General features: G+C 51.3%; 1 protein-coding gene across 4 annotated transcripts in view; it reads right to left on the bottom strand.

Annotated features, from left to right (window-relative positions):
• Window positions 1–644: 644 nt before the first annotated feature.
• The window catches only part of n4bp3 (NEDD4 binding protein 3), a 20,364-nt gene continuing 8,258 nt past the window's right edge, over window positions 645–12,750 (bottom strand). Inside the window, exons 2-10 of one of the 4 annotated variants that reach the window (XR_008834574.1) lie at window positions 4,591–4,862; window positions 4,312–4,444; window positions 3,716–3,919; window positions 3,030–3,163; window positions 2,783–2,960; window positions 2,284–2,706; window positions 2,114–2,216; window positions 942–1,889; window positions 645–858 (exon numbers count right to left, since the gene is read on the bottom strand). Coding sequence is in view for 3 of the 4 variants with exons in the window: in XM_056438782.1 (XP_056294757.1) it covers window positions 1,537–1,889; window positions 2,114–2,216; window positions 2,284–2,706; window positions 2,783–2,960; window positions 3,030–3,163; window positions 3,716–3,919; window positions 4,312–4,444; window positions 4,591–4,829 (1,767 nt within the window). In the remaining variant the exon portion in view is untranslated. Of the gene's footprint in view, window positions 1,890–2,113; window positions 2,217–2,283; window positions 2,707–2,782; window positions 2,961–3,029; window positions 3,164–3,715; window positions 3,920–4,311; window positions 4,445–4,590; window positions 4,863–10,931; window positions 10,984–12,750 lie in introns of those variants that run through there. The other 3 variants (XM_056438782.1, XM_056438783.1, XM_056438781.1) reach the window with 3 other exon arrangements.

The raw sequence follows: 12,750 nt of genomic DNA on the forward strand, positions 1-12,750 counted from the left end.
GAGATCAATTAACCTGCAGCATGTCTTTGGACAGTGGGAGGAAGCCGGAGAACCCGGAGGGAACCCACGCTGCCACGGGGAGAACATGCTGCCTCCACACAGAAGCACCGCCTCGACCGGGAATTGAACCCTCGGCCCTCTGGCTGTGAGGCGACAGTGCTAGCCACTACACCACCGTGCAGCTATTATATTAAGACCCGTTTATATAATGTTTTAGATGCCGACGTGAGTCAGAGCTGATCCGGTACCACCAACATGGAGTCACTCCTTACACTATATGGATATGCTTTGACTCACACACACATGTAAACAACGCATGGATGGAAGAAAAGAGTTTCCTCTCTCTGGAAGTCTTCTTGGATCCGTTCCTGTTTGCACATGTGATGGTTTCCAGAGAAGAGTTACAAGAGTCAACAGGATCCTCCTCCGTCTGCATCTGACATGCCACCTCCCGCTGTACTGCAGGAGGTGGCATGTGAGGGGGGCCGGATCAGGGGGCCTGAGGGGGGTGGCAGATAAGGATTCAAGGCTCAACCTCTAAAAGGCACATGAGTCTCAGCAGCCTCGTTGTCCATCCTTGAAGCTCCGCCCCTTTATGGGCTCTGGAGACGCTCAGGGGAGAGCCTTCATCACGCGGCTCAGAGGGGGAAGCTTGAGAAAACACCAACTCGACAGCTTTTAAGCCACTTCATGAACATTTATTATGAATCCAAAACAGACATGTACATATTTATACTTCTATGCCATGCATTGAGTAGTTATCGACTGGAGGAGGGAACCAATCAGCAGGACGTTATGTTCATGGAGATCAGCCTTTCAGACCCGGCGTGGGACCGGACTGAAGCAGGTCTGCAGCTTCTAGAAGGTGAAGCCGGAGCGTCAGGACCGCTTCACCCAGAGAGAACCTCACCGGGCCACACCCCCCAGAATCCTTCACTTACCAACAAGACTACAAGCGGTCCACTCCGGAGAAGAAACTACCAGAATTAACACAAAATAGTAACGATCAAGATATAAATTTGCTCATTTACAAGTTTATAATTGATCAGTTTGGGTGTTTGGACCGATGTCTTTGGAACAGACGGCATCTCTAGGGTCAGTGTTCTGGAGGATGCATCGGTCCAGTCTCTGCAGGGTCGGTGTTCTGGAGGATGCATCGGTCCAGTCTCTGTTGGGTCAGTGTTCTGGAGGATGCATCGGTCCAGTCTCTGCAGGGTCGGTGTTCTGGAGGATGCATCGGTCCAGTCTCTGCAGGGTCGGTGTTCTGGAGGATGCATCGGTCCAGTCTCTGTAGGGTCAGTGTTCTGGGCTTGTGTATCTATGGAAGCCCTTTATCTCCAGGAGAAGAAGAAAAGAAGATCAACAATGATGCGTGATGAAAAGTCAAAGTTGTAATTTATCATTATTTAGTTTAATAAAGCTTTTCGATTGATCCTCATCTTTGATTTCAAGGTGGTGAGTCTCTTGTCTTCCTCCTCCGGTCGACTCAGAGTTCAGAGGAAACTCTTTGCTTTGCAAATGGCCGACGAGTCGCATTCAAATCTCAGAGGACTCGATCCTGTCGATCCACGGAAGCCCGGAGAACTCTCCACTCCTCAGCGCCGCCACTTCTGTTTCCAATGTCCCATTTCTGCTCCCTGCTCCTCCTCCTCCTCCTCCTCCTCCCCCCCCCGCCGCCCTCAGCTGCTGCAGCTCCCTCTCCAGCGCCTCGCTGCGGTGGAACGTCTCCAGGTAGCCGGCCTGCAGCTCCTTCTGGTAGCGGATGACCTTCTCCTTCTCCGCCTGCCACGTCTGCCTCTCCTCCTCGAAGGCCGCGGCCTGGGCCTCGCTCTGCCGCCGCTCCAGCAGGAGCTCCGCGCGCAGACGCTCCTCCGTCGGGCCGCCGCCTCCTGCGGGCGAGAGGTTCACACGGCTCACGCCACGACGCGGCGAGGAGCCGCTCGGACGCCTCGCCGAGACGTGAAACGGACGTCTGCGACGTGTGATTATGGCGATGGACTCGTGATGTCACGCTCGGAGCCGCGGTGGGATATTTATCAGCCGTTTGCTGCGTCGGCGAATCAGAGCCTCGACTCTCAGTGCAGCGACGGCGTGTTCACAGAGACACGCCTACCTGAGCAGCTCTCCTCCGCGCCGCCCTCAGCCTGGGAGGAGCCTCTGCGGCGCGTCTCGGCCCGGGCGTCCCGCAGCGAGATCTCACCGGACCTCTGGCACACCTGAGGGACACGAGGAGGACTCTGATTGGTTGTGATCGCTTTGAGAGAGGAACCCCCCCCCCCCTACCTCCCACTGCGTCTCCTCCAGGGTGGGACCGGTCCTCTTCCCCATGGCTCCGCCCTCCTCGCTCCGCCCCGCCTCCTGCAGGCGGCTCTTCTCCTGCTGGGCCTTGAACAGCTGCAGCTGCAGGCCGCGCTGCGACCGCTGGGCATGCTGGGCATGCTGGGTAACCTGGCGCAGCTTGGCGGCGTACAGGCGCTTCAGCTCCTCCACCTCCTTCTCCCACAGACGCTGTTTCCCTTCAAACACCTGCATGGAGCGAGGGAGGAGGGGGGCGGGGTCGGACTTCAAAGGTGAGGCCGACGTACGGATCGCTGGTGGAGAACGGAGCGTCACCTGAGCGATGGCGCCCTCGCTCTCGTCCAGGTTCCTCCTCATCTGCTTCAGCTCGTGCTCCTTCTCCACCAGGCGCTCCTCCAGATCCCGGACCTGAAGAAGAAGAAGAAGAAGCATGCCTGTGAATCAGTCTGACTCCTCCCCCCCCATCCATCTGTGCAGCGCTCACCACTTCCTCCACCGACAGGGAGAGTGTCCACTCATAAGGGGGCGGGGCCTCTCCTCCATAGGGAGCCAGGCGGCTCAGGGTCGCCATGCTCCGGCACGCCATCTCTCCGATGGCCACGCCCCCTGGCCCTCTGGTGCGGTCCGCGGAGCCGATGGTGTTGATCTGACCCATCGATGCACTGGGGGACAGAGAAGAGGGTGTTAGCGTCTCTCCATCAGCTCCACCCACACGGCGGAGAGAGGCACACCTGATGTGAGACAGGTGTGGGCGGAAGGGCGGCCGGTCCGGCGGCAGGCTGCTCATGGAGTTGTGGCCCGAGTCGGACAGGTGGTCGTCCTCGTGGTCGTCCTCGTGGCTCGCCCCGCGCGGCGAGGAGACGGCCTGCAGTCGGAGAACACGGCGACATCATTCAACCCCAAATAACGTGATGACATCACACGAGTTGTTCCGCTGCTTCGCTCTCGCTCCACTTCACGTCCACGAGGAGCTGTGTGAGATGTTCTAGGACAGGGGGTCAAACTCATGTTCACCGAGGGCCACAGCCGCATCATGGCCGCCCTCTTAAAGGGCCGGAAACACTTTATAAACTCCTCGGACATACCGTTAAATAACTCTTTGCATTTGATTATTGTTTTTTTGAGTGTAGAAATATTGTACATAAGAACATGTCTCTAATATTACAACATAAATCCATTTGATCCTAAACCTTAAAAATAAAAGCATGGGATATTTTTCTTCAATTTCTTTAAGAAAAGGTGATCGCGTGTCTTTAAAGCTGTCAGGGGCCACAGAAGCGACACGGCGGGCCGGATTCGGCCCCGCGGGCCTCGTGTTTGACACCTGTGTTCTAGGACGTCGACACCCAGCCGGACAGACTGACCACCTGCTGGACGTTGACTCACGGACCGGATGGAGTTGCTGCCCTGTGTTCACCTTGTGGCCGCTGGACGCCGGTGCTCCGTGCCGCGAGGAAGAGGAGGAGAAGGTGGAGATGGCTTTGGGCACGTGGGCGTAGGCTCTGAGCAGCCCGTCGGAGAGGCCGAGCTCCGCCTCCTCCCACTTGGAGGACGGATACAGGTTCTGCATGGAGCTGAAGTTCTTGGGGGTGACGGGCTTGAAGGCGGACCTCGAACGCGCCTGGAGACGAAGAACATGGGATGAGAGTGGAGGCTACGGATCAATAATCAATTAACCCTCTGGGCTCCTACAGCTGATCAACTCAAGAACATACATGTGAGATGAGATGATGCAATAACCTCTGCAGCATAGAAAGACTTAAGGCGGTATGATGCTGATAGACTTAAGGCGGAATGATGCTGATAGACTTAAGGCGGTATGATGCTGATAGACTTAAGGCGGAATGATGCTGATAGACTTAAGGCGGTATGATGCTGATAGACTTAAGGTGAAATGATGCTGATAGACTAAAGGCGGATGCTTTAAAGTAACACTTTCAACATTTCTTATTGATTCTTATCTATTTTACTCCTCTAGTAATAGAGAAAAATAAGATGTGGAACAATATTCACCTTTTCACTCGGCAGTGAGTTCTTTGTCAAGTCCACTTCGGTGCCGTCTTTATGGTAGACCTTGGCGTAGAGTCGGTTCTCCTCATGGCCGGAGAACGCGTCCTTCTTACCGCCGCTCGCTTTGGGCTCTTTCCTGTTTGGAAGCACAGCGAGATCAACTGGGGTCAACTAGGGTCAACTGGGGCCAACTGGGGTCAACTGGGGCCAACTGGGGCCAACTGGGGTCAAGTCACGTTTCATAGTGAAGCCTCTTCAGAAGCTTGGTACAGCAGCCCTCACCTGGTGATGTTGAGGTAGTTGAGCAGCTCCCTCTGGGTGAAGCTTTTCTTCAGGAGGCCGTTGCTCTGCTGGGGCCTCACCTGGGGAACCGCCCGGCTGCCTTTAGGGGGGGAAGCGTCCGGCCTCTCCACCAGGCTGCCCACACTACCCATCATGCACCGGGACGAGGCGGGCGGCGGGTTACGGAAGTTTTTGTTTTGTCCGCGAGTCAGAGGAAGAGTTTGGAAAGAGGTTGCCATCGGTTACGGGGCTCAGTGGAGGGTTCAGGTGCTCTGGAAAACAGAGAAGTTAAGGTTAATTAAGTAATGAGCTGACGACCACGACGACCATGTTCTTATCACCAGAGGCTCTCTGTTCATGTCCTCTTAACATATTAAAGCCTTCCACATGTTCATGCTGAGCTTTTTAGGGCCAGTGAGGTCACCAGGGAGGTCACGGTGGCTTTTTCTCGTTATAAGGTAGCGTATCAACCCTGAGATGTCACTCTGAGACATATATATATATATATATATGTATACACTACGATTCAAAAGTTTGATGTGAGCGCAGCTGAAAACAGTTATGCTGGTGAGAGAAGCTATAAAACTGGCCTTTCTTTGAGCCACAAGAAGAACTGCATTAATATTTACAATAAAAATTATAAACTCGTCAAAGTCTTGACTAGATTTTATTTTCATTTTAAATTAATTTGAGGAATAAAAGTTTGAGTTTTCATGCAAAACACCAGATTGTCCGGCTGACCCCAGACCTCTGAGAGGTCGTGTCTATATTCTCATCGGTGACGCTGCTGCAGCTGATTTAGTTTTTAAACGTCTCTCATGAGAAGCTCGAGGATCCGAACACGCCGATGACGCCGCGAGCCTCCGCTCGATTCCCACGGATCTGATGTGTGTGTGTGTGTGTGTGTGAGGTCGAGTTTCCTGTCACCGCGGGCAACGTTTTGAGGAGTAAAGGAATGAAGCTGACAAACAAGTTTCTCCTGAAGAATCAAACTCAGTTGCCAAGTTACCTGAAAAACACCTCCGTGGACTTGTGTTTGATCCTCTACGCGGGAAACCTTCTCTCCCCACGTGGCCCCGCCCCCTTCTGTTCACAGCCTCATTAAGGCTCGCTATTGATTTCACCCGTGTGACCCTCTGTCTCTCTCTCTCTCTCAGCCATACATCCTCCTTTGATGTGGCGCTCCTACAACAGGTGGACTTCTGTTTTCTGTATCCATTGACAACCGTCGAGAATATCTTAAGATCCATTTTATTATGAATACCTTCACACACTTTGAGAGTTATTCTAGTTATAGACCTGAGACAGTGTTTTAGAATACCCATGACTGTGTTTCATGTTATTAATATGCGGTTATGCCTTTTCCTCTTTCGTGCATTCAAAGTATTTTGATGTTTGAAACATGGCTGCCAAAAAAAACATCACTCATGGAAAGGTATGTTGTCACACTTGAAATATCACCAGTAAGCAAACATGGATACATCTTTATATTCACAGCAACAAGATGAGCCTCGAGACCGGTTCCTGCTGGCTCCTGCAAACTATAGGGCAACAACATGAAGTACAACATGCTCACTGGGAAGGATTGATGACTCATTCCATTGATTGATGACTCATTCCATGGTTTGATGACTTATTTCATGGATGACTTATTCCATGGGTTGATGACTCATGTCATGGATTGATGACTCATTCCATTGATTGATGACTCATTCCATGGATTGATGACTTATTTCATGGATGACTTATTCCATGGATTGATGACTCATGTCATGGATTGATGACTCATTCCATTGATTGATGACTCATTCCATGGATTGATGACTTATTTCATGGATGACTTATTCCATGGATTGATGACTCATGTCATGGATTGATGACTCATTCCATGGATTGATGACTCATTTCATGGATTGATGACTTATTTCATGGATGACTTATTCCATGGATTGATGACTCATTTCATGGATTGATGACTCATTTCATGGATTGATGACTCATTTCATTGATTGATGACTCATTCCATGGATTGATGACTCATTTCATTGATTGATGACTCATTCCATGGATTGATGACTCATTTCATGGTTTGATGACTCATTTCACGGATTGATGACTCATTCCCCGTTGCAGGTTGTTTCCTATACGGCAGTGACATGAACTGAACCCGGAGCTGATGCTGGAGAGATCTTTTTTGGCTGCTCGGGGGATCGAACCCGGGCTCGTCCCCATTGGCGACCCGGTTCTCATCAGTACGCCGTGACTCATCTCACTCCAGCAACGTCTCACTTTAGAAAACACTCTGAGTGTGTGAGCCGTCTGCAGGGACCCTCCAGGATCTCCTCTTCCAATACACTCCACATCCATCAAGTGCTGCCGGCCTCCAGAGTTAGAGCAATTATGCAGATGGTGAAATGGGCACAGCGCTCCACTCAGGGCTCTCAGCCAATCACAGAGGCTCTGATTTATACTCACGAGGTACGGTGGGTTCCACTGGAGCATCCGGCTCTTAAGAAGCCGATTCAGGACAATACACACCGAGGAAATATGAAGATGAATGTGATGACATGTGTTACGGCTCGGCGCGTCAGTCATGACGGCGGCGCAGTGAGAGTCGGACGCCATGTGAATAAATCATGAGCGGGGCTAATGGCCCCTGACTCAGTGTTTACTCTGTTTGTGTCTGCCGACCAGGGGCCAATCGATGGAGAGGAGAAGCCAGGAGAGGTGAGGAGGGTGAGGTGTGAGGTGAGGAGGGGTGAGGTGAGGTGAGGAGGGGTGAGGAGGGTGAGGTGATGAGGGTGAGGAGGGTGAGGAGGGTGAGGTGAGGAGGGTGAGGAGGGTGAGGTGAGGAGGGTGAGGTGATGAGGGTGAGGAGGGGTGAGGTGAGGAGGGTGAGGAGGGTGAGGTGAGGAGGGTGAGGAGGGTGAGGTGATGAGGGTGAGGAGGGGTGAGGTGAGGAGGGTGAGGTGAGGAGGGGTGAGGAGGGTGAGGTGAGGAGGGTGAGGAGGGTGAGGTGAGGAGGGTGAGGTGAGGAGGGGGCGGGGCAAAGTGACAGGACGGTCGCCACTTCACTCACACAGAAAAGGAAGCACGCAGACTCAAGAGGACCAGCCCAATGGAATATTATATAAAGAAGAAAACTTTCAATGAGACGAGCTGACAACACATCTCACCCTCAGAGGCACAAAGGGTGAGCACACACACACACACACACACACACACACACACACACACACACGGAAACACAGACACATTCCAGAGATGCCTCGCAGAGCGCCAGCTCAGGCCCGTCGTTTGTTGATGAACGCTCTCTCTCTCTCTTTCTCTCTCCCTATCTCTCTCTCTGTCTCTCCCTCTCTCTCTCTCTCCCTCTCCACGGACGTCCCTCCCTCCGGTGTGTGAGCGGGTCGCTCAGTAAAGCGTTGTCGGCTCTCGCTCCGGACCCGCCGCCCTCTTCCCGGAACTCTGCAGGTTACATCTACAACGCCCACACGGCACACTGTTACATATATATGTACTGTGTATATATATATATATATATAATAAAAGCTCTATCGAAGCTTTCACAGCTGTGAGTTGTGTAAACACCGTCGTGCGATTACTAAATCCACATTTCATCTTCCTGCAGTAATATATTTATTACCGTGACCGCCGGCCTGCAGCCAGTGAGGACAACGACCTCATCAAGAACCACCACGATATGCTTCATCATGGAGCCGCAGCAGCATGTAGCATGTATCATGTAGCAGCAGTAGCATGTATCATGTAGCAGCAGTAGCATGTAGCAGCACCACCAACAGCAGCAACAGCACCTGTGCCGGAGGCCGATTAAAGGAAGGAACCACCGGAGCGCTCTGCTCTGCCTGGATGCTACATGCTACATGCTACTGGTAGAGAGTGAGCGTGTCTCTGGGGGCGGGACAGCAGAGCCTCTAATGGTCGGCAGCTTATTGGTGATGGATGGGAGGCCATCGAGGCCCTTCAGAGAGCCGACATGCTGCCCCGTCGGGTGGTGAAGTGTTCCTCCAGTCACACGTCTGTGAGGCCCTGAGCGCTCCACCGAGGCCTGAAGCTCTCGCTTTCTTCTCGCTCCAGAACTTCGGTGTAAAAAGGTCGACTTTCATTTGCCGACGCCGGAGGTGACGAGCATAACTCACACAGCTCAGCGGCGGGAGCCTCACACTCCCTCCATTGACGAGCGGCACTTCGGTCTTTACAGAGGTCAAAGGTCACGTGTGGTCATGGCAGCAGAAACAGGGCGCCATTGAGCCGCAGACAGGAACACACACACACACACACTGAGCCATTGTACACACACTGAGCTCATGAAACTCACCGAGTGATGAGCACTAATGTGCGTTAGTTATGCAATATTTCACTTTTACTATGATAAGAGTCTTTGTAGAAATGTAGTTTCTTTCCATGCACACGTAGACGTGTCATCTGAAGTTGGCCTTCCCGTCCTGTGCAGACTTCTTTACATAATTCAGACCAGAGGTCACCTGACTACAGAGGCCTGCTGGGCTCATCTGGGCTGAACCGGTGGGTCATGGAACCTGATTGATCTGGATCTCATTGATCAGTATTCACAGGGCCAAATGTATTATTAATGTTGTATACGGGAACATTTACTCAACAACAACAACAACAACTGCTTCTCTCTCTCAACAGCACAAAGACTTTAGTTAGAATAGAGACGACTGATTGCGTAATCCCTAACTTTGTTCCGATGAATGAGTGTTGATCCCTCAGTAAGGTCACAAGGTCAAACCCTATGGGTGTGTGTGTGTGTAATAAAGAGAGATTACTACTAGCACACACACACACACACTATCTACCTTTAGTGGTGAGAACAACATCTGCAACTAGAATCTGATAGAATATCATGTAAAACTCACTGTGGTCACTGTGATATAATCAATATTTATGTGCACGGCTCACATCTGATCCACCCTCGCGTGAAGCAGTGAGTCCTGCGTTCGGAATCTGGAGGTTGAACTGGAGGTGTTATCACAGAAAAGAGGAGATAAGATAAGAGGAGATGAGATAAGAGGAGATGAGATAATCCTGTAAAGGTCCCTCAGTTCCAGGGTAAAGTGCTCATTAGACAGAGTAACGTTGCCCACCTGATAACTTTTGCCCCCCTTAGTTGTTGTTGCTTCATGCAACGTCTTCACAAACTACCAGGTTCCCTCGCTTTGAGAGCGTTGGAGGGATGGAGTGAATAATCCCTCTGGATGAACAAGGAGTGCATGAATACATAACGACTATAATCACGTCACGCCTCTCCGTCCTCTGGGCCTGAAACCAGAGTCTGTCGGTTTCTGTCCAACTCGTCCGATGTGTGCCGACCTCGGCTATCAGCAGAGCGCTCAGAGCTCGCCATGCGAAGGAAGCACATTCCTCACATTCCTCGCCAGGTAATTATTAATGTGCCGCCGATGCGGGCCCCGCTCCTCGCCTCCGCTCCCACGAGAGCCACGCTGGTCCCATCGGACGTTCAATGATTCATTCTGCCTCGCCATCGGCGCGCTGGAGTCGCTCGCCGTTCAAATGAGCCGATGAAGACGAAAAAAGCGTGAGAGCCGCGGCATCTCGTTCACTCGGGGCGAGCGAGGAGGAGAGAGGGAGAGAGAGAGAGGGCGCCTTCCCTCCTTCCTTTGTTACCTGCGGTGCTGCGTGCAGGAGGCGCCGCCGCTCTGTGATTACACAGAGAGACATCGAGTGGTTCCCACGCCGACCCACACACACACCTGAACCACTCGGCAGCTGCACACGCACACACACACACACACACACACACACGCACACACAGGATTCAGAGCAATACACAGATATGGATTGACTCACAGCACGACTGCTCTACTTTTTAAATATTTCCTCTTGAGGCCTAAATAAGAGATCAAATACTCTGTCTTACATCTGCAGAGCAACCAGAGGAGCAACCAGGAGCAACCAGAGGAGCAACCAGGAGCAGCCAGAGGAGCAACCAGAGGAGCAGCCAGAGGAGCAACCAGAGGAGCAGCCAGAGGAGCAACCAGGAGCAACCAGAGGAGCAACCAGGAGCAACCAGAGGAGCAACCAGAGGAGCAGCCAGAGGAGCAACCAGAGGAGTCTCTATTGCTGCTCACGGTGACGTCAACCAGGAGAGAACGTCTCCCTCAGGAGGGATGACTCCCATCGGACCCGTGGGAAGTTTATAATGATTCATTATCAGAGTAAATAAGTCAAACTTTGTGGTCAGGAATGTTTAAGTTCTCCACACAGGTGAGCCGTCTGTCTGGAGCCCAGCAGGACGGCATGTCGACACCAAACACCCCCAAAAATCTGATATTCACCTGTCGGTTCAGCTTCACTCCTCTGCTCCACAGCTCCACAGCTCGCTCTACGTCTCTCTCTCAGGACTCATTGCCTCCATGATTAGACTTCCTGTTTCTCCGTCTGTGGGGGGGGGGGGGGGGGGGGTGATGGGCGGAAGCCGCCCGGTCCGAGCAGCTGACCGGCAGCACGCGATGACCTCACGCTGGCCTGAGGGCGGCTTCACCACAGAGAGCAGCAGGGAGCCGTCCTGAAGTGACGCTCCCCGGGAGGAGCTGCTATACTCTTCCTCCCTACGCCGGATCCCTTTTCCTCCTCTTCCCCTCCTCGCCTGTTCATCTCTTTGTGCTCGCTCGGTGCGGTTGGACTTGTTCGCCCAGTTTCACAAACAAAAGCCCCGCATGTCAACCCAGAGCTGCACTGGACAAACACCAACAACACAACGCACAACAGCACAACAATGACCCGACACACAGCGGGAACACAGAGGAGGAGGGATGAGAGTCGGAAAGAATGAGAGCGTGTGAGAGGAGGAATGATGAGAAACGAGGGGGTTGGAGCGGCGTGGAGCGCCTGGACAATAGTCTGAGTGTGCGTCGCTCTTCTTGAGGGCTACTGGACGGGTTCTGCATCGTATCAAGTTACTCAAACTGGAGCTCGCTTGAGAGAGGACATTGTTCTCGGCTCCTTAACCGGGAGAGAGTGACTCCTTTCTTCTTCGTGCGACGAGCCGAGGGGAGGGAAGGAGGTATTTGGGCACCGAGAGGTGGGAAAGCGGCTCGTAAAGCACCTCGACAACCAGAGATACACGACGTGGAGATGAGAGGCCTTCCAGAGCGAGGACACACCCCTAAAGGCTTTCAGATTCAATGCTATCATTAAAATACCATCTCAAAACATTCCTGTTTACACTGGCATTTAGTTAAATTACATATTCTATGGCCTGTTTTTTATTTCATTTATTTTATTGATTTAATTTATTTATTTATTTAATTTATTTTATTTATATTATTCATTGTGTTTTTCATTGCACCATCTTTTACAGTGTATTGTACTTTAGCTCTTTTAACAGTTGACATGTTTTTGCCTGTTATTGCCTAATAGTTTTAATTTACTACTGTAAAAATAAACTTTGTGACACAAATAAATAAACTTTACTTATTACAGGGTTCATACACATGTTGACCAATGGATTTCCAGGACTTTTCCAGGACTTTAAACCAAATTTCCAGAACCAAACATTTGGTGAAATCTCGGTGTATAAATGACACAAATGAATGTGAGAAAAAAGTTTGATTAAAATAATAATATATTTATATAAATGTTTATTCTTTTCATTGAACTGCGTAAATGAACATATGAATATAATACATTTCTATAACTTTTCCAGAATTGTAGGGATTGTATTTTTTTCAAGGACTTTTCCATGCCTGTAAATAACTGCTTTTGAATTCCATGACTTTCTCCAGGCAGAAGACGAGAGGGGCGAGTCGGGGCGAGTCGGGGCGAGTCACACACTGTACCTGTCTGACCGCTCAACGAGACGCGACTCATTTCCTCCGCTAAGCTCTTCTGGACAATAAGCTGACAGGAAGCGGCTGTGGGACGTCTGGCTCTTGAGAAATGACATTCTGCTGCTAGAGATCGCTGCGTCCGTCAGTTACTTTAGAAAAACATGATGAATCTGTCCGTTAGCTTTGAGAGGAAAGCCTCCGATGAGCTGAGGAGCTTCTCACTGAGACACAGACAGATGTCACGGGAACAGATGAAGTGGAATAGTTTTACACTTTGGGAAATGAGTTTGCCAGATGAGAACATCTGAAGCTGGAACCAGCATAT

The sequence above is a fragment of the Pseudoliparis swirei genome, chromosome 19 (assembly GCF_029220125.1).
Source record: "Pseudoliparis swirei isolate HS2019 ecotype Mariana Trench chromosome 19, NWPU_hadal_v1, whole genome shotgun sequence".
NCBI classification, from domain to species: Eukaryota; Metazoa; Chordata; class Actinopteri; order Perciformes; family Liparidae; genus Pseudoliparis; species Pseudoliparis swirei.